Source organism: Hypanus sabinus, unplaced genomic scaffold (assembly GCF_030144855.1).
Source record: "Hypanus sabinus isolate sHypSab1 unplaced genomic scaffold, sHypSab1.hap1 scaffold_1399, whole genome shotgun sequence".
Lineage (NCBI taxonomy): Eukaryota > Metazoa > Chordata > Chondrichthyes > Myliobatiformes > Dasyatidae > Hypanus > Hypanus sabinus.
This window is the reverse complement of record NW_026779471.1, coordinates 1384-27685: the sequence shown is the minus strand read 5'-3', so window position 1 is coordinate 27685 and position 26302 is coordinate 1384. Positions and strand designations below refer to the sequence as shown.

The 26302-nt window shown below is 43.2% G+C and overlaps 1 protein-coding gene across 3 annotated transcripts in view; it reads right to left on the bottom strand.

Annotated features, from left to right (window-relative positions):
* The window catches only part of LOC132386927 (NACHT, LRR and PYD domains-containing protein 3-like), a 28171-nt gene extending 3011 nt beyond the window's left edge, over positions 1 to 25160 (bottom strand). The window contains exons 1-8 of one of the 3 annotated variants that reach the window (XM_059959284.1): positions 25081 to 25160; positions 18169 to 18395; positions 14885 to 14981; positions 10483 to 10649; positions 7423 to 7594; positions 7259 to 7324; positions 1445 to 3182; positions 548 to 634 (exon numbers count right to left, since the gene is read on the bottom strand). In XM_059959284.1, coding sequence (XP_059815267.1) covers positions 548 to 634; positions 1445 to 3182; positions 7259 to 7324; positions 7423 to 7594; positions 10483 to 10649; positions 14885 to 14894 — 2240 coding nt within the window. In that variant the 5' untranslated portion in view covers positions 14895 to 14981; positions 18169 to 18395; positions 25081 to 25160. The other 2 variants (XM_059959283.1, XM_059959282.1) reach the window with 2 other exon arrangements.
* Positions 25161 to 26302: the final 1142 nt, after the last annotated feature.

Below are 26302 nucleotides of genomic sequence, written 5' to 3'. Positions count from 1 at the left end.
AGAGGAGATTTACAAGGATGTTGCCTGGTTTGGGGAGCATGCCTTATGAGAATACCTTGAGTGAACTCGGCCTTTTCTCTTGGAGGAACCGATGATGAGAAGTGACCTGACAGAGGTGTACAAGATCATCAGTGGCATCGAATGTGTGGATAGTCAGAGGCTTTTCCCCAGGGCTGAAATGGCTAGCATGAGAGGGTATATTTTTAGGTGCTTGGATGTAGGTACAGGGGAGATGTCAGGGGTAAGTTTTCTTTTACACGGAGACTATTTAGTACGTGGAATGGGCTGACGGCAGCGCTGGTGGAGATGGAAACCATAGAGTCTTTAAGAGACTCATGGATGGCTACATGGAGCTCAGAAAAATAGAGGGCTAAGGGTAATGCTTAGGTATTTCTATGGTAGGAACATGTTCGGCACAGCTTTGTGGGCCGAAGGGCCTGTATTGCGCTGTCTGTTTTCTATGCTTCTTTGTTTCACTGATCACAATAATGTTCAGTGTCAGACACCCTGTGACTGTAAACACAATCTCCCACAGTCTGGTACTTACCGCAGTTTCTGTATTTTACACTCGGGGTTCCTCAGAGCCGCAGACACCAGTTTCAGTCCTGAATCTCCCAGCTGATTCCCCCCAAGTCTAAACAGAAACAGACAAATTGATGATCAAAGTGATTCAAGCCATGTTTCTGAGGGAATTTCTCTCACTCGGATATTTGAGGAAACATTAAACCCTTCAATAAATCGCTAATCGGAGTTCCCGTCACTGTCAATGTCCCTCACTGCCCAACTCCAGGGTATTTACGGAATGCCAGTAATTTACTCCCACAGTGAGGAAGATTTGTAAATGGGTAAGTATTAATGGGAGATGTTGGAAGTGATCCCACCTGAGAGAAAGGGATAGGAAGACAGATCCTGCAGGAGATGGGTGGGTCTGAACTGATGTCCACAATCGGGAGAGGAGATGCGCCCGTGGGGTCTGGGTATCTGGTAGTGAGCACAGTCACACAGGTGGACTGATGGTGATAGTCACACACGGGGAAGGGCAGGCAAGGACAATCTCATAATGGTATTTCTTTCCTTCTCACTGGGACAGTCTGCAGACGGTCTCTTGTCCCTCACCGGGAAGGGGGTGTGAATCTCTGACCCACCTGCTGCAGTCAGTGTCGGTCTGGGTGTCAGTAACAGTGAGAAGGAATATTGTCAATGGACGTGTCACAGGCAGCGAGAAACACGGCCATTCCTGTGATTTACTACCATTAAACTAATGTCCGTTGTTCACTGATCTAATGAAGTCTCCAGCATCCCTTCACAAGGAACCCTCCCATCATTGGGCATTTGTCAGAAGTCTTGGCAATCTGAATTACTACAGTTTTACCCAAAAAACTTTACATTGAAACAACACAATGGAACAGTTTCGCAGTTCAGAGTGAGAGATAAATCAAGTTACCTCAACTCCCGGCACTTGTACAACCCGGGTCCCAGCCGCTGGGTTCCTTCACACTGAATGTGGCAGTACTCTAGGTTGAGGTATTTTATTGTATCACAGAGTCCGATGACATGAGACAGGACCGCGCAGTCAATCGGGGTTAGTGTGATTCCACTGAATGAAAGTGTTTCCACAGATCGCAGTGCGGCCTGAGCCAGTCCACGATTCTGAGACTCAAACAGGTAGTGCAATATGTTCAGGAGGCTCCTTTTACCAGATTCACTCCTCGTGTTTCCACTCTGGCGTTTAACCTCCTCCTTCACCCAGTCAATCACCCGGCAGGTTGTTTCATGAGTAAATGGACCCAGAAACTCCTCCAGGCCCCGAGCTATCATTGGGGAGGAAAGACCAGCAACAAAACGGAGAAATACTTCAAATCGCCCATCTGTCGTGTTGTGGGCTTCAGTAAGGAATATCAGGATATCCCCGGGATGTGGATTCAGGAATTGTGCGACTGCAGCTACAAACTCTTGGATGGTGAGGTGTGGGAATGTGTACACTATGCCCCGGGCAGAATCCTCTCTCTCCAAAAGCTCCATCAGGAACCCGGACAGGAACTGGGAAGACTGCAGATTGTACTTGATCAAATCTCCATCTGTAAACACAATCTTCTTCTCGGACACTCCTCTGAAGGCCATCTGACCAACCCTGAGAAACACATCGCGGGAGTTCTCAATCTCACGGCCGTGGTTTTTCAGGATGTTGTAAATATAGTAGGAGTACAGTTGGGTGATGGTCTTGGGTACTCGCTGCGGGTCCCTGACTCTTTGTGTGAAGAAGGGGCCCAGTGCCAGAGCAAGGATCCAGCAGTAGGAGGGGTTGTAGCTCATGGTGTACAGGATCTCGTTCTCTTCCACGTGTTTGATAACAGCTGCTGCCATCGTATGTTCTTCAAAATACCTGATGAAATATTCCTTCCGTTCCTCACTAACAAATCCGAGAATTTCGGCCCAGACACTAATCCGAGCCTTTTTCAATAAATGTAACGCAGCGGGACGGGTGGTCACCAGCACTGAACACCCTGGGAGCAGCTTGCCCTGGATTAAACTGTACACAATGTCAGACACCTTGCACTTGAATTCAGGATCTGTGCATGTGGACTGAGTTTCTGTGTCTCTGCGACTGTCAGAAAAATCAATTCTGTCATTGAATGTATCCAAACCATCGAATATAAACAACAATCCCTCTGGGTTCTTCCAGACCTCTCTCAGGATATTCCCAAAGTAAGGATACTGATCCAGAATCAGTTCCTTCAGGTTTATTCTGCAGTTAATGGTGTTTAAATCCCGGAATTTGAAACTGAATACAAACTGGAACTGTTGGTATATTTTCCCCGCGGCCCAGTCATAAACAATCTTTTGTATCATTGTTGTTTTCCCAATCCCCGGGACTCCAGCCACTGCTGCCGAGCTCCCAGATTTGGATTTACTCCGGGAAAAGCTACTCTGGAACAACTGATCAGTCCGGATTTTTTCCAGCTTTCGGCGGAGATGGTTCTCTCTCAATTCCTCATGGTCTCTGCCTCTTGCCAGCAGCTCATGTTCCACCAGTGTCCGATCTCGAACAGTAGAAATGACCGTGAGCTCAGCGTATCGATCAACCAGCTGGAAAACCTTCACCTTCTCCCTCATCAGGATCGTGTTCACTCTCAGTGTTTCAGTTTGTGCCCTCAGAGTCTCCTTGTGTTTCTGCTGAACATCTTCCATGGGAACAGAGAACATTGTCAATATATCAAATTGTTCAACTGACAAAGAATATCATAACTGCATTTCAACATTCAGTGTTTGAGATTACATGAATTAATTCAATGCTTCCATGGAAATTAGGACAGAAAGCAAAATTATTTTCACAGACACTAGAACTGAGAGAAAATGTCCAATCCTTAAATTCTGGTACTAATGACTTGTGAAGGTAATCATTCCCCCGATATCCTAATTCAATCCTGACTGTACTTATGTTACAACAACATTTCACTATATTTAAAGCATTGTTTGCATCATTAACAGTCGATGTTAATGGTGATCTGGTGCGGAAATATGGAGAGCAGGACACTGTGCATTTTGACAAAGCTGCACACTGGGGCGTCAGAGGTGTCCACTGCTCTTGCATCTAAACAGGAACAGAATATGTAGGAAATACTCAAGTCGGGTAGCATCTGGAGAAGAATGACAGTGAAGTTCCGGATCGATAACCCATCAGAACGACAAGAATGAAAATGGATGGAGGAGGATGGAGTGATGGAGGAGCGGAGGAAAGATGGAAAGGAATCTCCGTGAATGGCAGAGACCATAAGCGTATCAGTGGTGTACATCGTGTGTGTGGAGAAGGTGGTGAAGTCTTGGCAACTGCTACTGATCAGTCTGGCAGGTGGAGTGTGGGGCACTGTATTATGATGCCTCCGCCTATCAGAGTCGACCATGGACGTTGCGGCCCGGATGACTAGATACGCAAGCCAGGACACTCTTCCATTGATTAACTTCCTTCTCCTATGATAGTTCCTTCATTTTTATGGATTCTGCTTTTATTTCCGTTCAGTGATGCGTACCCTTTATCAGAACTGCATATGCTTGTCCGGAGTGCTGAATCCTCCTTGCGTTGATGAAAATATAACCTTAGAGCTAATTGTGGATTTCAGTTAGGCCACACTGATTTCTGGTCGCCTCACTATAGGAAGGATATGGAAGCATTGAAAAGGGTACAGAGGAGATTCACCAGGATACTGCCTGGTTTAGAGAGTATGGATCATGATCAGAGATTAAAGGAGCTAGGGCTTTATTCTTTGGAGAGAAGGAGAATGAGAGGAGACATGATAGAGGTGTACAAGATATTAAGACGAATAGGTAGAGAGGACAGCCAGCGCCACTTTCCCAGGGCACCACTGCTCAGTACAAGAGGACATGGCTTTAAGGGGAGGGAAGTTCAAAGGGGATATTAGAGGAAGTTTTTTTACTCAGTGAGTGGTTGGTGCATGGAATGCACGGCCTGAGTCACTGGTGGAGGCAGATACACAGGTGAAGTTTAATAGAGTACTAGACAGGTATATGGAGGAATTTAATGTGGTGGGTTATGTGGGAGGCAGAGTTTGAGGGTCGGAACAACATTGTGGGCCGAAGGGTCTGTAATGTGCTGTACTGTTCTATGTTCTATGAGTATATAACCTGGGCCTAATATATCGATGCAGCTAAAAGAAGGCACAACAGCGGCTATATTTCATCAGGACTTTCCAACATCACTCGAATATTTCTACAGGTGTAACTTGCAGAGCATTGTAACTGGCTGCATCACCGTCTGGTTCATGGGGACTACTGTACAGGATCGGAGTAAGGCGCACACTCAACGATTCAGGGATAACTTCTCTGCCATCCAGTCTCTGAATGGACATTGAACCCGTCGATAGTGACTCACTAATCTCTTTTATATTTCTATTTCTACACAAGTAGTTTAATATTTTATAGAACCACACAGACATGCATAGCTATATATACTATATACGGTTTCTTTGGAAATTAGTTCCAGTATTTGAATTAATAGTTTTAGCTTTACTGATGCAAGAACAACTAATTTCCAATCATCCCTGTACAGCTGTGTCAAAGTATAATTCGTTTATTATTTTTTCTTCAGATTTGATACCTGATTTTTGTCCGTTTCAGTAAATTAGAAAGCAGGTTTACAACTAGACAAAACCACAGAGAGCTGTGGAAGTCGCTCTGGAATACACCTCCATTTATTTTTATAACAGTGGCTGTTCCTCTGTGGATGTTAATAGGGCGATTATTTCATGCCGATGCTTCATCAGACGTTGTGGAAATTTCACAAAGATTTGTTGCATTTTATATATATTAGGAACTTCTCTTAAACACACGAGGGACAGAATCAGGCAACACAGACAAAATGTTGGTGGAACGCAGCAGGCCAGGCAGCATCTACAGGAACAGGCACTGTCGACGTTTCGGGCCGAGTACTTCCGTCAGGATTGTCTCAGAATCAACCGGTGTTTGATAAACAATATAATGTTGAAAGATTTCTGCTTACCCCAGGGCTTGCTATCGAATTACATAATCTATTAGCAGTTGTTCCTTAAATCCGTTCATACCAACACTGTATTCTTACTGCACTTCTCTATGTCTATTGTGGTTATCATGTGAGTGGTAATTAGTGACGAGATGAACGATGTTACAATTATACATGCATACATACATACATATTGGATTTATTATTAAGAAGCCAATAATAACATAGTAGATGACCATTCAACAGTCTTATAAATGCAGAATTAAAGCTGTCCTTGAGGCTGTCGGTTCATACCTTCAGCCTTTTATATTTTCTGCCCCATGGGAGTATGAAAGAGAGAATGTTTGAGGTGGGTTAGGGTTCAGCAGTGAGGCTTTGGGGGAGGGGGGTGTAGTTTCTTGCTAACTTGATTGAGTTCCTCCAGGAGGTGACAAAGGCGATGGATGAAGTTACACATGGATATTTTCTGCTTGAATATTAGTCGGATGTTTGACAAGATCCCACATGGGAGGCTCATACAGAAAATTAACATGCTTGAGTACTGTGTGAACTGTCCTGGCTGCCGGGGACCCACATTGGGAGAAATTTATTTCGCTGGCGGGTAGTGAATCTGTGAAATCATTGCAATAGACAGCTGAGGAAGACAAGTCATTGGGTATATGTAAAATGCAGGTCAATATGTTCCTGATTAGGAAGAGTGTCAATGTTTACTGGGATAATGGAGTAGGGAGAAATTGAAGAGCAAATTTACTGCACCGAATGGCTTAATTCTCTCCCTGGATCTTACGGTTTTAGGGAGCATCTGCAGTATTGTATTCACTTCTGATTGTCCAGCTCTTGGAAGGATTGGAAAGGGTGCTGAACAGGTTCATCAGGGTGTTGTCTGGATTCGGTGACATGTGCTACAAGTAGAGGTTTGAAAAACTTGGTTTGTTTACTCTGGAGTTAGAATAGAGATCTGACTGAGGAGTACAATTTTGAGAGATGAGAGTTTAGGTACACAGCCTGTATTTTGTTGTTTTTTTTTCACATGTGACTGGTGTCTAGTACCAGAGGGCATTTGGTGAGGGTTAGACTGGGTAAAGTTACAGCACATTGGTCGAGTTTTCACATGGTGGTGGGTGCCTGGAATTTATTGCCTGCGTCATGTCGGATGCAACTATGATATAGATTCTCCGAGGTCTACACATGAAATGCGCAGTAAATGCAAGGGTATGGTCAATAAAAAAACAGAGGATACCAAAGTATTTTTTTTCTTTCCCAGATATATAAAGAGTAAAAGACAGTGAGAGGGTCGATATCGGAGCGCTGAAAAATGATGTTGTAGATGTCGTAATGGGTGAAAAGGAAATGGCAGACACACTCTGTAGAAGTCATTAGGGGAATTACAAAATGTAAAGAGCATCAGCAGACATAATTGAGTGTAGCTGTTGTTACGAAGGGCAAGGGGCTTCGGAATCTGAAAGGTCTGAATGTAGAAAAGACACCTCAGCTGGACGATAAAGTGTATCAGGAGCCCGCCTGAGGTGTGTGGGCATTCCTTGAGCATTAGAAACAGGAGTGAAGGGTTCAGCACACCCACCCAACAGCTGGATTAATAGAAAAATGCAATGTAGGATATTCAGGCTGCAGCGAGATATTCTCTGAATTGTACACCGAACCAGAGATCAGCGAATGATTAATGGTGAATTTTGATTCCCAGGTTCCAGCAATTCACAGTCAAACATTTGAGATCTGGTTTGAACTCTGCATTTCATCACTCACCTATCAGATGAGAGGGTAACTCAGATAACACTTGGCCGATGTCCATGTATTCTTGTGGATCAGGACCTGTTTGAATCAAAACAATGTCCATGAAAACAGAGCTAGAATAATAAAAACTGTTTATTTCAATGTGCCTTTGTGTTCAGTGCGTGGTTTTAACATACCGAGCTCCTGTACTTCCCTCAGTATTCTGTCCAACTTCGGTAACTCAGTCCTCCATGTCACAAAGGATTCCCACATCGCCCTCCGGGCCCGGGAGCCTTTGCCCATCACCAAACTGAGGAAGAGTCTGGAACTCTCTGCCCGGTTTCCCTTCTCTGTCAGCTCAGTGACTTTCTATAAAAGAAAACAATGAATATATTGTGGAGCAGACAGACAGACATGGGGAATGTGGAGGAAAATATCTGTTCATGGTCCTGGTAGTTTCAGAACAGATGCAGTCACTGGGCTGCTGTCTCATCCTCCCTGGGTTCAGTCATTAACAGAGAAACAGTAACTGAAGGAAATTCTACATCAATATTCTGTAAGTATAAGATTTTACTGACACCCTGCTGTATATTCAACGTGATTAACTTACATAAGTGTGCAACATTACATCAAAAAAGATGCGACAACAAGAACGGAAGAGTGGGAGAGTGAGAGGATGGCAGGCATCACTGAATTGTGGCGAAAAGAAGATGGATACATACTTAATCAAAAGGACAAGCGGGTAGGTGAAACGGTTGGCTTGACTCCGTTCTCGTAGAAAAATAGAAGTCCTTCTAAAGAGGTGATATTGGATTGGATGATGTAGATGTTAAGAAACTGCACAGGAAAAATGACCTTGACGGAACAGTAACCAGGATGTGGGCTACAAATTCCAGTGGGAAAGAGAAGAGGCAAATAAAGAGCTCAGTGTTAAAATAGTCATGGGGTATTTCGATATGCAGATAGCTTTGGAAAATCAGGTCGGTGCTGAATCCCAAGTGAGGGAATTTATAGAATGCCTATGAGATGGCTTTTGAGAGAAGCCTGTGGTTGAGCCCACTATAGGAAAAGCGGATCTGGATCCGGTGTTGTGTATTGCAGCAGATTTGTTAGGAAGCTTAAGGTAAATAAACCCATAAGAAGCATTGATCATAAAATAACAGAAAGGGAGGGAGAAGGTAAATTTAGATGCATCTGTGTTACAGTGGAATAAAGGAATTACAGTCTGGGCAAAAATAAATTGGAAGATGACACTAGCAGAGGAAACACCAAAGTAGGTGAGGAATAGATGAAGATTCTCGTAGCGATTCGGAAGGCGTCGGTAGAGGTAGATAATCACAAAGATGAAAAATTATTCCAAAGGGAGGATGATCAAACGTGGCTGACGAGGAAGTCAATGCAGCACAAAAGCAAAGGAGAGGGCAGAGAATATTGCAAAATATAGTCGAAAGCTGGAGGACTGGGAAGCTTTTACTAACCAGCAGAAAACAACAAAAAAGCCATTAGTGGACAGAATATGAAATGTGAAGGTAGGCTAGCTAATAACGTAAAATGGTTCATCAAAAGGTTTGTCTGATATATATACTCTTTTAGGACAACCTATTGATTTTTGGGGCAATAAGATATCAGCTTTACGTGCGGTAGTTCATGTCTAACCAATCTTAAAGTTCTTCCAGGAAGTGACCAGGAAAGTGCATGGATTCACGGATTCAAGGAAGTGGGTGTTGTCTCCATGTAATTTAGCATGACCTTTGACAAGCTACTGCATAGGAGGGTGGGCAAGAATGTTCAGTTGCTCAGGTTTCAAGGTAAAATGGTAATTTGAATTTGACATTGGCTATTTGGAAGAAGACAGAAAGTGGTTATAGACTGTTGAATCTCTGACTGGGAGTTTGTAACTCGTGCGGTGCCACAGGGATCAGTGCTGGGTCCCTTGTTGTTTGTCATCTGCATCACCGATCTGGATGAACATGTGGTTAACTGGATCAGCAAATTTGCAGCTGGTACCAAGAGTGGGAACGTGTGGTGGAGAGTGAAGAAGACGGCCAAAGCTTGCAGTGGTGTCTAAACCAGCTGAGATATCGGCTGGAAAATGACGGATGCAATATAATGCAGACAAGTGAGACGTGTTGCACTTTGGAATGACCAAGCAGGATCGATCTTATACAGTGACAGTAGGGCACTGAGGTGTGTGGTATAACAAAGTGATCTGGGAATGCAGGTCCATAATCATTAAAAGTGGCAGCAAAGGTAGATAGATCGGAAAGGAAGTATTTGGCACATGAGCCTTCAGAAATGAAGGTATTGAGTACAGGAGATGAGATGTGATGTTGAACGTGTATAAAACGTTGGTGAGGTCTAGTTTTCAGCGTTGTGTGCAGATCCAATCATCTACTTAGAGCACAGATGCAAAGAATGTTGGAAGAGTACAGAGCAAATCTACAAGAATGTTGCCAGGACTGGTGGATCTGAGGTATAAGAAAATATTGAACAGTTTAGGGCTTTAAGCCTTGGAACGCAGAAGATTAAAGGGCGATTTGATAGAGGTTCACTAAATTATGAGCGTTATAGATAGGTTAAATGAACGGAAACTTCTTCACTCAGGGGGTGGTGACAGTGTGGAACGAGGTAGCAGTGCAAATGGTACAAGCGGTTAAGAGAGAACTGGATAGATACAAGAATGATAAGGGTATAGAGCGCCAGGACACGGTGCAGTCAATAGGAATAGGCAGTTTCAGTAGTGTGGCATGGAATAGATGGGCGAAAGGGCCTGTTTCTGTGCTGTACTTTTCTATTTCTATAACAAGTCGGCCACTCGTTGGGAACTCAGATGGAGACCAGATCAGCTGTGGTTAGCAGGTTTCCCTCCCTCAAGTACCACAGTGAAGCCGGTTGGTCCAATTTACAATCTGACAGTTTAATATTCATCCTGGATTAATAAGCTGAGGCGAATTTGACCAATGGTCCTGATAAGATGCAATATTAAATTCAGACTGAATGTCTGTTCAACAGTCCAGATATGCAGCCACTGCTCTTATTTCACACTGATAAATGCAGCAGGTGTGAGAGGAAAATGTGACGCTGAACCTGTTGTTCCCAGTGCTCCCCACCTTAGCAGCTGAAAACAGATCTGCTGAAGACAAGTCAGAGATCAAATTTTCCATTACCATGTAGAACTAGAATGTGCAGGAGATTAATATCGATTACTATTCCCTCTGATACCAGCAGTTCAGTGACAATACACTAAATACACTCACCTCATTTTCTTCTCTACTGAAATGTCCCTCCTTTGTCAACATCCAACCGAGTTTTTCAACCTTTTCTTCAATCGCTTGTTTGAGTCTGTCCCTGTAGAATTTTGTCAGCTGGTACAGTCGATACTCGCCCCCCTCTGCCAGGAGGTCGGAGATTGTAAACTCTGGCTCTGTGAATATAAAAAGAGAATGTAGTCACAAACTCAAATATCGCTTGTCTCCACCGCTCTGGCCCTGCTCAACAAACCAGTCACGTCTTGAATCTCAGTGTTGACCTGCTTTCAGCTGAAAACACGTATCGCCCTTAAAACCGATCCATCAATGCGCTGGGCATGACGTTACCAGAAAGACCACATTCAGTAGTAACCTGTCTCTCCTACCGTCCCACCCACTCACTGATTTCAGTTTAAGATGGGCAATAAATGTTGGGACTGTCCATAATAGTCGCTTCCCAGAGATATACTCTCTCTATCCTGGCGGATACATTTCCCATAACTCAAATCCTGGAACTAATCACTTATCCAGATAGCTGCATTTCATGTTGTGGGGTAACGGGTGCCTCACTACACCACATACACCACACCAACACATTTCCCCTCTCTGAACAACCCTCCAACAAGGAATCACATTTACCTGCTTCCTGATTCAATCTGCAAACACATCACCCTCATATTTCACTCACCCGCTTCTTGTTTGGGAGTTGACAACTCCGTGTTCAGTGAGCTTCCGAGCTGACAGGCAGTCGCCTCGCTTGTGCCATTTCCAAGGTCCTGCTCGGTGTCTCTGACGTAACTGTCTACGGGCTGACTTTGCTCCTCCTCCGCTGCGGCTGTCACATTCCATTGTGACATTGCTCTCAATCTGACCCTGTTTTGGTACCTTGCTTCCCGCGTCCCGATGATCTTCCCTCGGTGAGTTGCCTAGTAAAAACCTCTTGACTACTTTTCGTACCCGCTTTAATTTCCCATCGGAAGTGAATGATGAATAGCAGGTTCGGAGTGATTTATACTCGAACAAGGTTTCACAATGGGTGTCTGCAATGAAGCCGAGACTCTGACTGACTAGATTTGGAGTGGGACTGTGCTGGTGAATGTGAACCACACTTCCTGCTAGGTGACCATCACGACAAACCAGTGTCTGGACACATCCACTCCCAGAAAAAGAAGTGTATAGACACAGTAATACTGTTATCGGAATACGCATTAGTTGAATGCCCTGATAACCAACGGTTATTAATGGAACGGCATCAGGTGATACCGGGAATTATCACTGGGATCATCAAGCATAAATAAACATAAATCTCTTGGATCACAAACTGTCCAGTCACCTGTGTCACACACAGACACGCCATTGCATTACTCATGGTCCGATCCTGTAGGTAACACGTTCTCTGTTTGCTTTGTCACACACTGTCTTGTCCCCTGGGTCACAGACTGACCACTGCCTTGAGACGAACAATGTCCAGTCCCCTGGGTCACAGACTGACCATTGCCTTGAGACGAACAATGTCCAGTCCCCTGGGTCAAAGATTGACCATTGCCTTGTGATGAACAATGTCCATTCCCCTGGGTTACAGACTGACCATAACATTGAGCCCCTGAAGCCTGGTCCCCTGGGTCCCATCCCGTCTCCTGGATGATGATCGTCATGGAACAACTATACAAGTCATTGGCAATTGAAGAGTCTTGGGTGCATTTCTAGTAGCTAAACTTAAAGACACGCTGAGAGAGCTTTACATACAGTTGCAATTGTTAATCTAGAGGATGGATGGTATTCAGCTCGAAAGAGTGAGGAGGAGATTGACAAGTACGTTACTGGATGGGGCTGTTTGTTTTTTTTTGTGAATTAGAGCACTGGTTTTGTTATACCACGAGTTTGTGAGTTCAAGACCGACTGGAGCCTCAATATTTTTTTTTTCGAATCTCATGTGGATAGGCTGGTGAAGAAAGCTTTTGGTATGTTGGCCTTTATAAATCCGAGCATTGAGTATGGGGGTTGGGATGTAATGGTAAAATTGCTCAAGTCATTGGTGAGGCCAAATTTGCAGTATTGTGTACAGTTCTGGTCACTGAATTATAGAAAAGAAGTCAACAAAATAGAGAGGCAGAGGATATTTACTAGAATGTTACCTGGGTTTCACCACCTAAGTTACAGGGAAAGTTTGAACAAGTTAGTTCTTTATTCTTTGGAGCTTAGAAGGTTGAGAGGGGACTTGATAGGGAATAATGAGGGGGATAGATCAAGTTGACGTGGATAGTATTTTTTATTGAGAATTGGAGAGATTCAAACAAGAGGACATGATTTGAGAGTTAAGGGTCAAACGGTTAAGTGTAGCACGAGGGGTATTTTCTTTACTCAGAGAGTGGTAGTTGTGTGGATTGAGCTTCCAGTAGAAGTGGTAAAGGCAGGTTCGGTATTGTCATTTAAAGTAAAAATTGACAGGTATATGGACAGGAAATGAATGGAGCGTTATAGGCTGAGTGCAGGTCAGTTTGGATAGGTGTGAGTAAGTGATCGGCACGGACTAGAAGGGCCGAGATGGCCTGTTTCCGTGCTGTAATTGTTATATGGTTATCTGGTTATATCACGGGAGCTTGAAGGGAAACCTTACACACGTACATAAAATAATCAGGGTGTAGACAGTGTTTTTCCCAGGGTAAGGGAGTCTGAGACCAGAGGGCAGAAATTTAAAATGGACCGAAGGTGGTATATACACTTTTTCACGTGGTAGGTGATGGGTATAAATTACCCATGCAGCCAGATGAGGTAGTAAAAACAAATAAAATTACAAAGTTGAGAAAAGATGTGGGCAGGAAAAAAGATAGAATAAGTCTGCAAGGGAAACATGGGAAAAGCTGCTGTGAAATCGGACAAGCTCAGAGACATTTAGAACAGCATTTAGTTGGGCAGCTGTGAAATCGGACAAGCTCGGAGACATTTAGAACAGCATTTATTTGGGCAGAAGGACCTGTTTCAAGGCTGTAATCTCTATTTTATTCCACCTGGAATCACAGAGCTGAGCACAATCACAATGCTTACAGGAGACAGAGACAATTGGTCACAGGTTATACCGGGTCTCCTATCAGAGATACTTGGAATTTAAATTCAAGTAGCAGATCATCTCATGAGGGACTATGAGACCTCAGGTTCCCCATTTGGTCACAGATATGGATTGGGGTATTAAAACAGTATCAGAATCAAGTTTACTATCACCGGCATGTAACGTGAAATTTGCTAACTTAGCAACAGCAGTTCAATGCAATACATAATCTAGCAGGGAAAAGAAATATTAAAAAAATAAAAAAATATATAATAATAATAATAATAATAATAATAATAAGAAGAAGAAGAAGAAGAAGAAGAAGAAGAAGAAGAAGAAGAAGAAGAAGAAGAAGAAGAAGAAGAAGAAGAAGAAGAAGACAAATAAACCAATTGCGTATATTGAGTAGATCTTTAAAATCATGCAAAAACAGAAAGACTCTATATCAAAAAAAAGTAAGCAAGTGTCCAAAGATGGGATGTCCATTTCGGAATCAGATGGCAGAAGGGACGAATCTGTTCCTGAATCGCTGAGTGTGTACCTTCAGGCTTCTGTATCTGCTTTCTGACGCTAACAGTGAGGAAAGGGCATGCCTGGGGTGCTGGAGGTCCTTAATAATTTGACGCTGCCTTTCTGAGACCCTGGTTCCCAAAGATGTCTTGGGAACTTTGTAGGCTAGTACCCAAGATGGAGCTGAGTAGATTTACAAATTTCTGCAGCTTCTTTCGGTCCTGTGCAGTAGCCCCTCCAAACCAGACAGTGATGCTCCGAAGCTGACCACAAGTCTATCTAAAATGAAGGGTCTCCTGATCCTCAGCCATTTCCAAGTCTGGCAAAGTTCTCGGCTCGGCTACAGAAAACAGAGTTTGGAAAATTCCCCTCATCTACTTTGTCAACAAGAGGGGTGTTGATAGCTGCCCTGCCGAATCCTGAAATGTTTTGTTATCACAGAATCTCTGAAATCCCGGAAATGCACTTATCACCTGTCTCTGAATTTTATAAATGAAAATTGGAGATGTCTTTCATCTCTAAACAGGCCCTGATGTACAACAAACCCTGAACCTGGACTTTTACGTAACAAACAACACCGCTGTCTCATTCCTGTATTTGTTTCACTCTCAACCTGCTGATTCAGGGTCTCCAGCTCCTTTCACTCAGGTGAAGCTTGGCCTGGTGAGCGGAGTCATTCGACCATTACTGGTGTCAGGTCCCTGCGCTGGAACTGGAACACAAAGCCGTTTTACCAGTGGGATCAATGTTTGATAAAACTTCTCTGCCCTGTTAGCGCCTGTGTAAGTTTCTTCATCTGAACTACTGTGCACCAACAGGGCAGAAGTTTAATTATAAAGATCCCGGTGATCATACCTGTAGCCATTCTTATTCTGACTGATGATTGTCGATTTTCGTCGTCTTGTTTACACTTTGATCGCGATGCACGACAGCTCCACCCGCTGGTGATGCCCTGAATTACACAAAACAAGCAGTGTGTCAGAGAGCAAATGTGCAAATGTGCAAATGTGACAGTATCTGCATCCTCTGCATCTGAGCAGCAGTTCGTTTAGGAACCAAACATTCCCTGTTAACATCACTTCCCACACCATGCCTGTACGTCTGTCCAGTGATATCTGGCTCATCCTACTGATGAAGTATGCCGACCACAGTGCCCACAGAGCTGGTCCCAATTTCCTGTGTTGAGCCCATTTCCCTCCTGGCCTCTTTATTCCATCTTCACATCCCAACTGCTTCTGGAATTATACAATTGTGCCTGCCTCATCCACTTCCTCTGGCAGGTCCCTGCACATAATCACCAGCCGCTGCATGAAACCGTTGCTGCTCATGTTGGTTTTGCAATCTATATACCACTCATCTGCCCATTTAGATCCCCTACAAGCTACGATATTCTTCACCGTGGGTACCATCTACTAATTTTGCGTCATCCACGAACTTACCAGTCAAGCCTTGTGCACCTGCATTCAATTCATTGCTATCAAATAACAAATATCAAATATTGCAACTTGTAGCTTTGCGGTACAACACTACTTACGCGCCTCCATTCTGAGGAGAAACCTTCATCCATCACTCTTTGCTTACTAATTTCAAGGCAATTTTTGAATCCATCTAACTTTCTCTCTCTGTACCGCATGGGACCTTGTCTTCCAGACCAAGCTGTCATGAGGCACCTTGTTAAAGGCTTTACTGAAGTTCAATGTACAACATCCACTCGCCCATCCTCACTGACAATCATCTTCAAAAACCTTAAAAAGTATTGTTGAACACAACTTTCCATGCACCATGCCATGGTGACTCCTACTCAGTCTCTGTCGACACAAATGTTGGTAGATATTCTGTGTGTGACTGGTCCGTACTGTGGAAAATTGTCTCGGGCACATCCCCTTCCATTTTCTCTACTCACCATCAAAAATCCAAAATGATAACCCGTAGTAAGGTTATGCTTCTCCAAATGCTCAAAATTCCTGTCCTCAAGTATCCGTTCCAAGGGTTTTCCAACCCCCGATGTAACACACACTGGTCTATAATCCCCTGGATTAAGCCCATTCTGTTTATTGAATTACAGAACAACATTTGACAGCCTCCAATCATGTGTTGCTACCCTTGTGGCCAGAGAGGATGCAATGATCATTATCAGTGCCCCGTAACCACCCCCCGTCACTTCCTGTAGTAACGTGGTGTTTATTGGCAGAATGAACAACATCTCTTTCTTAGCAGAATGACAATGTTATGCTATCGTCACCATCACTGTCCATCTCATTGGTAACACTAAAATAAAGCATTCGTTAAGCACCTCACCTGTCACCGTATCCTCCGGCACGTTTCCACCTTTGCTCCTGCGTAGTCCTACACTCAATCGATTCACCCTCCTCTTCTTCACCCACATGTAGAACGCCTTGGGCTTTCCTTCATCCTACTTCCCAAGGACTTCTCAAGTTCCCTTCGACTTCTAAATCACTTCTTAAGTTCCATCCAGGCGACCTTATAATTCTCTAGAGCCTTGCTTGAATGTTGCTTCCTAAACCTAAATAATGCTTCCTTCTTGCTTAAATGCTCTCATCTCTTGTGAACCACGGTTCGTTTATATAAACATTCTTTCACGGTGTCTGGAACAAATCTTCCCCGAACCGCATTCAAGTGTTCCTGAAACAAACTTCAGAGTTCCATTGTGCATTTCCCTTTGAAACTGTTTTTCCCAATTTACACTCCCAAGATGCTTCGAATACCATTGCAACTATTAAATACTGCCTCGTATCGTCCGCTACCATCCGTGTCCATGACCATGATAGAAGTTGAGGTGTTGTGGTCATTATCTCAAAAGTGTCACGCATCGTAATATCTGTCACCTGACCAGCATCATTGTCTCATACTAGATCGAGTATGGCAGCTCCTCCAGTTCGCCCAGCCACATACTATGTCAAGAATTCATCCAGGACACATAACGCATTCTGGCCCTTTGACACATTTTGGAACAAGGAGATGGAATCAACATCAGGAACGTTGAGGTCAACAATGACAACAACCTTGTTGCTTTTGCACCTTTCCCAAAACTGCCGAGTTATCTGCTCTCATTATCCCAGTGGCTTTCGGGAAGGCTGACAGAATGCTCCCAGATTGATAGCCTCCTTCCCGTTTCTGACTTTCACCTACGTTGATGTTCTCTGTTTATGTAGCTGTGATACCATTCCTAATTAGTAAAGACAATCCTCCATATGTATTCTGAAACAACTAAAAACTGAAGCATCAAACACCAATCCTACCCTTATAACAGTCAGGTCTGTGTAATGGTGATAATATGCACCATCCATGTTCTAAGTTACTCTTATTCTTAATACTTATTGTATTGAATTAAACACGTTTCCAGCTGACTACATGATGTCCTGTCCACATCCGACCTTTCCACCAGTCTCTGTGAACTTTGCATCTACCTTTATATCAACTCTTCTATTACCTGACCAAACGCTCTGTTTCCCAACCCGCAACCACTGAGTTTAATCCGACCTCGGCAGCTCCAGCAGTCCTGGCTGCAGGGACATTTATTCATCCCAAGTACAGATATAACCCATGCCTTTGGTACAGGGCCAAATGGGAACATAACTTCATTATAAAACCTAAATATGCTTAATCACAGGTTCGTACGTTCTGACAATTTATTAGTAGAAAAGCACTTGATGGCGACAGGGTATACAAATGTAAATTATTGTTTGGCATTTGCTAGTTAAGACTGAAATATGGTGCTGGGACATTTGGCTTCAAGAGGGTTTGCTCTTAGCAGAGGCTTGCTCGACGATATACTCGAGGGCAAGTGTATCATTGCAGCTTGCAATAGACAGAGGAGTCAATGACATGTTGCTGCAGTTCACGGTAATTCCACATTTCCGCAATCAACAGAACAGGAAAAAAACTGTGGCCTCTTATAAAGGGAGGAAATTCTCAACACATTTTCAGATTAATGTGACGTAACACAGGCAAGCAAATAAACAAGCAGAACTGATAAGAGTTTGAAATGAGCAAACAATATGAGGGAATGTGCGTGGCTTCACAGAGTAATTAGCAAATCTGCAGTGAGTGCAGCTGGGTCTGACAGACGCATATTGGTATTCCTAGGCTGATTCAGTCCCACTCCAGCTATTTCCTACCTTCCTTGGTACAAAAATGTAATACCAAAAGGACCAGTGTTCGGGTAAATAAGACTCTCCAATCTTTCCCCTGACTGAATCAATGGAAACGCCAAGTCAGATGGGTTCTCTCCATTTGGTGCTCTCCGTCTTCGGGCTGGTTCATTGTTGCTGTTCCCTCGTCTTCAGTTGTGATTTTCTTCCAGTCGTGGGCTTTTCCTCCAATAAATCTCGCAGGTCAGGTCAACCTTTAACCAGAGAGATAATGAAGCATGTTACTCATACAAAGTAGAACAGAGGATTAAGCTTATTGGAACTTAATCTTGAACTCATATGTAATGATGCGAGTGAAGAAATCTGTAACTGCCCCTCGACTTTACAAAACCTGACATGGGATACAAAGAAACACACATAAAATTGCTGCAGGAACTCATCAGATCAGGCAGCATCTGTATGTCGACTCTACTCTAATCCACAGATGCTGCCTGGCCTGCTGATTTCCTCCAGCATTTTGTGTGTGTTGCTTGGTAGCATCTGAAGATCTTCCTTTGTCTGTGATGGGATAAAAAGAAGTCATCACTCAGTCATGGTATAAGATAAAAAATCATTATGCATAGAGGCAGAATTAGGTGACTCGGTCATTCTAGTCTGCTGCATAATCAATCATGGATGATTTTTTCCCAACACCGTATTCTTGCTTCCCTACTATAGCACGCAACGTATTTAGCAATCCATAACATGAATGTACCCAACGACACCCTCCACCACCCTCTGTGGCATCAAATTCCACAGATCAACCAACATTTGGCTAAAGTAATTGCTCTCATCTCAGTTTTAAAGTGAAGCTTCTTTATTCTGAGATTCTTTATTCGCAGATCCCAGACTCTCCGTCTAATCCAGACACCCTCTCTATTCTCACTGCAACCAAACTTCTTGTCATTCAGTCGGTGTAAATAATCACCCCTGTCTTAACCCGCCAACCATTTGAACTCCACTGAACACAGGCCCAGGGCCATCAAATGCTCCACATGCATAATGCTTATCATTCCTCGGATTATTCTCTGAACCTTGTTATCAACAACAATACTGAATGCATTTTCAGGGGAGAAAACAGGACAATTGGGACCAGGATAATGTACTGGGAAAAGCGGTGGTTTCTTCGCTTTTCTATCAACTGTCACAAAACGAGCGCTGGTGCGCTGATCCATTGGCAGGAGATTTAAAATGTTCCAGGGTGAATGTAATAAAGAGAAACGGGAATCACTAGAAACGCTCAGCAGGTAAGGAGCAGCTGCGGGGAGAGGGAAAAAAGTTACCGATTCGGTTTCCTGACCATTCGTCAGAATGGTTTCAAACGTCATCCATTTCTTCTGTGTAAAATCTCGGGTTGTTCTCCACGAAGCGGTCGGGATTGAGGGAAGATCTGATAGAGGTTTATAAGATTGTGAAAGACATTGATAGAATAGGCAGGGAGTATCTTTTCGCTGTTTTTGAAATGTCTAATACCAGAGGACATGCAATGAACGTGTGAGGGAGTAGATGCAATGGAAATGTGAGGGTAAGTTGTTTTACTCAGAGAGGTGTGGATGCCTGGAATGCGCTGTCTGTTATGGTGGTGGAAGCAAATACATCGGAGGCTTTTAAGAGATGTTTAGATAGGCACGTGGGTGTGAGGAAGATTGAGCGGATTTGGACATTGTGTAGGTAGGAGTCATTAGATTTTTTGAGGGGCGGGGGGTGATTTACTTTTCAGCTTGTCTGGCACACCACTGTGGCCGAAGGGCCTGTTCCTGTGATGTACTGTTCTATGTTCTGTTCCATCTTCAGCATCTCGAGCTTCTCTTTGACTCCCGCCTCGCACATCTTTTCCACATCTCAAGGTGGGTGTTCCCACGTTTCACACTGAGAGAAGCCGCTTCCAATATCCAGCCCCCGGAGACGTCTGCTTCGTTGCGGAAGGAGGGACATCCAGCCGCTTCTGTAAAAGCACCAACGTAGACCGAAGCCCAAACACTGACAGTCCCATATTCCTGGAAACCACATCCCAAGATTGTATCTGAAGCACCAACTCTCCCAGAGCTCTTTGCTGCCGGTAATATGCGGCAGCGTCTCAGCTAATCCCAATTCAAAAACTTACCCTCCCACACCAACCCGTGACAGAACTGGAGCCTGTTGATCCTTGTTCTGGACGGGGATCAGCCGGGAAACATGGGCATTGGGTCACGAAGAGGGTGCTGATACATTTCAACTTGTCTCCACTGTTACTCTGAGCACACTTGTTCATTACTTTTTTTATTGTTGAGTGCGCTGTAGCCCGGGTCAATTAGCAGCCACTTTCCCATTACGTAACAGGAACAAAATGTTGTAAATATAAATTTCAAAATAATAAGTATAGGAGATATTTTTGTTCTTTTCATGCACAAAACACTGACAGCCTGCAAGATGTTTGACACAGTGAACAAAATTGCATAAATGCAATCTCTACAATCATTAGTTCTTTCTTCATTCCAACACAGACATCATCCATCCCGCCCAGTGAAAGCTCAAAGCATCCTCGTATCAGCCGCGGCTGCTGAGGCCCCTGTCTCTCCGCTGAGAGTCAGTAACATGTTCAACACTCTCTGCAGCTCCAGCGAGCTGTTGCCCTGGTGACAGAGGAGGTGGCTCGCAAAGATAACCGAGAGGGGAAATAACAAACTCAGTGTGACATTACGGCAAAGATGAACTGAACATTCAACCATTTTGTGATGGTGATCCTAAAATTCCACTGGTTGTTTTTACCCTGACGAGGGGCATTCAGCAAATCTCATGGTGGTTCCGGCTCTACAGAACTCTCGGCACTGCAGACGCTGGTCCAAAATAAAAACACATTGTTGGATACCATCTGTCGGCAACAAATGTCGAATATGTGTCGAACGATCAAATTAAATTCACAGAGCCCTCAGAGCGCAGACACGGGACTATTAGCCCATCCAGTCCGTGTCATGTTCGCCCCCTGCACCTAGACCATAGCCCTCCAAACCTCCCTCATCCATGTAACTACCCAGCCATCTCTCAAATACTACAATTGAACCTTCATCTCTTACTTCCCCCTCAGAACCCCTTTAAATGTGTCACATTCTCAATTAAGTTCACTATCTTACCCAACATGAGGGGAAAATGCATACCTGCATTCACCCTTTTTATACCATCATCGATTTCTATGTTTCTAGCGGGGGTTTGGAACCTCGGGCCCATGGACCCTTTCTTTAATTGTAGGGGAAAATGGCGTAGAAAAGTTGGAACCCTGCTCGGATACCCCCTCATTCCCCTGTATTCCAGGTAATCAAGCCCTAACCTGTTCAAACTATCACTATAATTATTTCCTGAAACACCAGCAATTTCCGTGTAATTTTCCCTGCACACTTCCACTCTCATCGATATCTTTCCTCCAAGTTCGGACAACAGCTGCACACAATTCTGCATATTTTGGAATCACTGTGACTTTTACAACTTTAGCGTTAATATCCCGTCACTTCTTCCTAATGGTCAATAAGCCCAAAAATCTCTTTACAAATCTGGTATTACCAGGAACGCAACTTTCAATCCTCAAAGGAATTGTGGATCTGTAACATCCACGCCAGGACAAGCAGTCTCAAAACGGTTATTTTCCACAGGCAGTAAGCCTGATCAACACCTCTGCTCAGTAACTACACCCTCCACACCCCACCCACTACTAGGTTAACATTCCCTGACAGTTCTATACACTCCTGTGCCTAATGTCACTTTATAGACAGATAATCAACGTCACAGACCAGACGATTGGGCAATATTGGAAAGGAAGAATGGCTGAATCAAAAATGCAATGAAGTAGAAGGTCATATTAACAACAGCAAATAAATGCACAGGAAAATTAAGGAAGTTACAGCAATTTAGAAAACCTCCTCTACAGGATGCACAGGATCAGCAGACGGATCCATCCTAACAGACCCAGATAAAGTATGTGAGAGTTGAATTCAGTATATAGATCAGATTTTTGAAGATAATAGAGGGGAACCCCATAAAATAAACATCCTAATCCTGGCCCACCTATTACCAAAGAAGAAAGAACTAAAACAATGAAAGGCCTGAAGCATGGTAAAGTCTCTGGACCTGATGGAATTTCAGTGGAAATGATACAAGCCCCAGAAGATCTGGGAGTAGATATTTATTTTGAAGAGCTTAATGGCATATATAAGTCTGCTGTATTGCCTGACGATCTCTTGAAATCAGTATTTATAACTCTGCCTAAAATTCCTGCAACTATTGACTGCGAAAATTATAGAACAATCAGTCTGATGAGTCACATAATAAAGATTTTGTTGATAATTGTTCTGAGTCGAATTAAAAACAAGTTAAGGCCAGAAACTTCTGAACTGCAATATGGGCTTAAGGAGGATAGAGGAACCAGGAAAGCAACTTTCATACCACGAACGCTTTCAGAATGGGCAATTGATGTCAAAATGATGTCTTTTTATTTTTTATTGATTTCACTAAAGCATTCGACAAAGTGTAACATGAAAAACTATTTCAAATTCTCACTTAACTAAACATTGACGGAAGGGACCAACAACTTATTCAAAATTTATATTGGAATCAAACAGTGGCTGTACAAATTGTTGATAATATAAGCAGTTGGACTAATATTCAAAGGGGAGTTAGAGATGCGTTGCCTCACCGGAATTATTTAATATCTATGCTGAAATGATTCTCAGAGAAATAGAAGACCTAGATGGGATAAAAATTGGAGATGTTTACATCAACAATATAAGATATGCAGATGATACCACCCTAATAGCAATTGCTGCAGAATGCTTACAAATCCTCCTAGACAAAGCAATACAAACAAGTGCAGATTTTGGTCTAACCATCAACGGTAAAAAAAAACACATATATGGAAATATAAAATGGGCAGGATACTCCCAACTACCAATTGTCCATTGGTAACCAAGAGATTAAAGAAAAGATCGGCTTTAATTACCTTGGTAGCTTTGTATCAAAAGATGCTAGAAGTAAAGTAGAAATAAAAAGAAGAATTGCCATTGCCAAAACCAACTTCCAAAAAATGAATAAAAACACAAAATGCTACCAGAACTCAGCAAGCCAGAAAGCATCTATGGCCCGAAATGTCGTCACTACCTCCTCCCATAGATGCTGTCTGACCTGCTGAGTTCTGCCAGCATTTTGTGTTTTTGTTTATTTCCAGCATCTGCAGATTAACTCGTGTTTCCAAAAAATGAAACCCATTTTTCCCAACAGACACATTTCTATGACAACAAGGCTTAGGCTACTGAAATGTTGCATCTGGTCAATCTTGCTGTATGTTTCCGAAACATGGACTATAACACCTGAACTCCAAAGAAACTGAGAAGCAACAGAAATGTGTTTTTTAGAAGAATGCTGAAAATATCATACAGAGATAGGGTAACTAATGAGACGGTACTCCAACGTGCAGATACAAAAAGTTCTTTAATGAGAACATTAAATGAGAGAAAACTTAAATTCCTGCACCATGTCATCACAAAGGGAGAAATAGAATGCCTTACGTTGCAAGGCCGTATGCCTGGGAAACGGGGAAGAGGAAGACAAAGAAGAAAATATATGGACACTGTGAAAGAACTAACAGATCTAAGTGTGCGAGATATCATTGACTCTGTGAGGAGTCATTGGATCTGGAGACCCATGATCGCCCAAGTGTGTAACGCGCAAGGCACATGCAGAAGAATTATCAATGTCAGTCTCATATGTCCAGACACTCCAGTGATTAACGTCACTTTATGGACACACAATCAATCGTTTTAAGCTATCATACTTTATGTTTTGTTATTATTGTGGTCCCTTTCATTATTTTTTTTCTGTCTTGCTTTGGATCCAGATTAAGAATTATATTGTTCTCTTTTACACTTGTGTACTGGAATGACATCAAACAATTTTGAATCTTGAATCCTGGGGAAAATACCACATCCAACCTCATTATTTATATTCCATCTTGATTTCATCGACTCCTACAATGTCACCCTCATTCTCATCTGGACTAAAGACCCAGCTCCGCCAAATGTTTCCTACGACTCGGCCCTGTAGTCCAGGCAACATCTTCAGCAATCTCTTCTGCACCCTCTCCAGCTTGATAATATATTTACTACAGTAGGGTGAACACAACTGTACATAATACTCTGTGTAGCGACACCAACAATATAATGCCCATAATCCAGAACTCAATGCCCTAACTGATGAAAGCCAGCATGATTAAAGCCTTCTTTTCCGCTCTCTATACTTGCCCGTCCACTTTCAGTGACTGTACTCTTGTACTCCCAGATCGCTCTGTTCCACAACATTTGGTGCCCTGCCATTCACTAGAAAATGCTGGGAAATCAGTACATCAGACTGAAAGGACAAAAGGTAGAAGACCCAGTTCCAGAACTGAGACTGTCCAAGATGCTGCCGATCTGCTTAGAGTCTCCAGCACTTCCTCCTCTTTACTTTAAATTTCCTGCAACTGTAGTATTTTCTCCCTCTTCAATTCAATGCATAGACAGTAACTGATGGTCACCCTAAACTGTAAATGCCACCCCACACCAAACAATTTGCTAGTTCTCAGTTCATTCCGCCCCTGGTGTATTGCATTCCATACAGTCAATGCTCACAGCATCCTTTCCTCCCACTATCACTCTGTTACATTTGCTCCCTAGGCCACTCTACGCTGAGAGGCGGTGACCACAGAGCGATAAAGAAGTGCAACTCTTCTTGCAGCTCTGACAGGCTGTTACCCTGGAAACGGAGGAAATGGCTCACCCAAAATAACCGAAAAAGGAAATAACAAACTCAACATCAGATGCTATGAGCTCCATAATGACAAAGATTAATACTGCAGTCATTTTGTAACGGTGAAACTAAAATTGAAATGTCTGCTTTTACCTTGCCACGTGCTGTGTTCAATTAAACCTCTAGTAGTCCTGTCTATATAAAAATATCCTGGAAAAGATGCAAAACAAAATTTCACAAAGAAGACGAGGTTTGAAAGAGAGATTGCTGAAATATATCATTGCGGCTTTGGGATACAGACTGGACAGAGATTGAACAAGGTGGTTGATATATATCATTGAGTTGGTGGGATACAGGCTGGGCAGAGGTTGAACAAGATGGTTGATATATATCTTTCAGGTGGTGGGATACAGACTGAACAGAGATTGAACAAGATGGTTGATATATATCATTGAGTTGGTGGGATCCAGACTGGACAGAGGTTGAACAAGATGGTTGATATGTATCATTGAAGTGGTGGGATACAGACTGGACAGAGGTTGAACAAGATGGTTGATATATATCTTTCAGGTGGTGGGATACAGGCTCGACAGAGATTGAACCAAGTGGGCAGGGGATGAGCAGATGGAGCCAGATGAGATAAGGGGATCGAGGACAATCTCTGATGATCCTCCCGCAATGCACAGATCCTTAGATGATAGAAAATAGATAGTAGATAACAGATTGCAATTTAACAAACCAGAACTAACAATAAGAACTTTGGTATATGCCCTTTTCTACTCTACACACTTTATCAATGCACCGTAGAAAGTATCCCATCCCGATACTTCACATCTTCATACGGCTACTGCTCTTCCTTTAATTGAATGAAATAGCGGAGAACTGTGGACACAGCTGAGTACATCATAGAAACCAACCTCCCCTCCATGGACTCTGTCTACACTTCCCACTGCCTCAGTAAGGCAAACAACATAATGAAAGATCCCCACAACACTGAACATTCTCACTTCTAATGCTCCATCGGGGCGAAGATAAAACAAAACAGAAACATTCCACCGGGCTCAAGGACGGTGTCCATTCTGCTGTTAGAAGCGAACAGCGTGATGAGTGGACTCCTGACCTCACAGTCTAAATCGATGAGACCTTGCACCACATATCTACCTGCACTGCACTTTCTCTGTAACCAGAATGATTTGTTTTACCTCAATGTACTGCTGCAATGTATTGATCTGTGTGGACAATACCGGAGACACGATTTTCACTTTACCTTTGTACAAAATAAAGATTCTCCATTTCAATCGTGTGGAAATATTAGACAGCCTGGGTTGCTCCTTTGGAAATTTTGGAGGGAGTGGACACTTTTCCGAGAAACCCA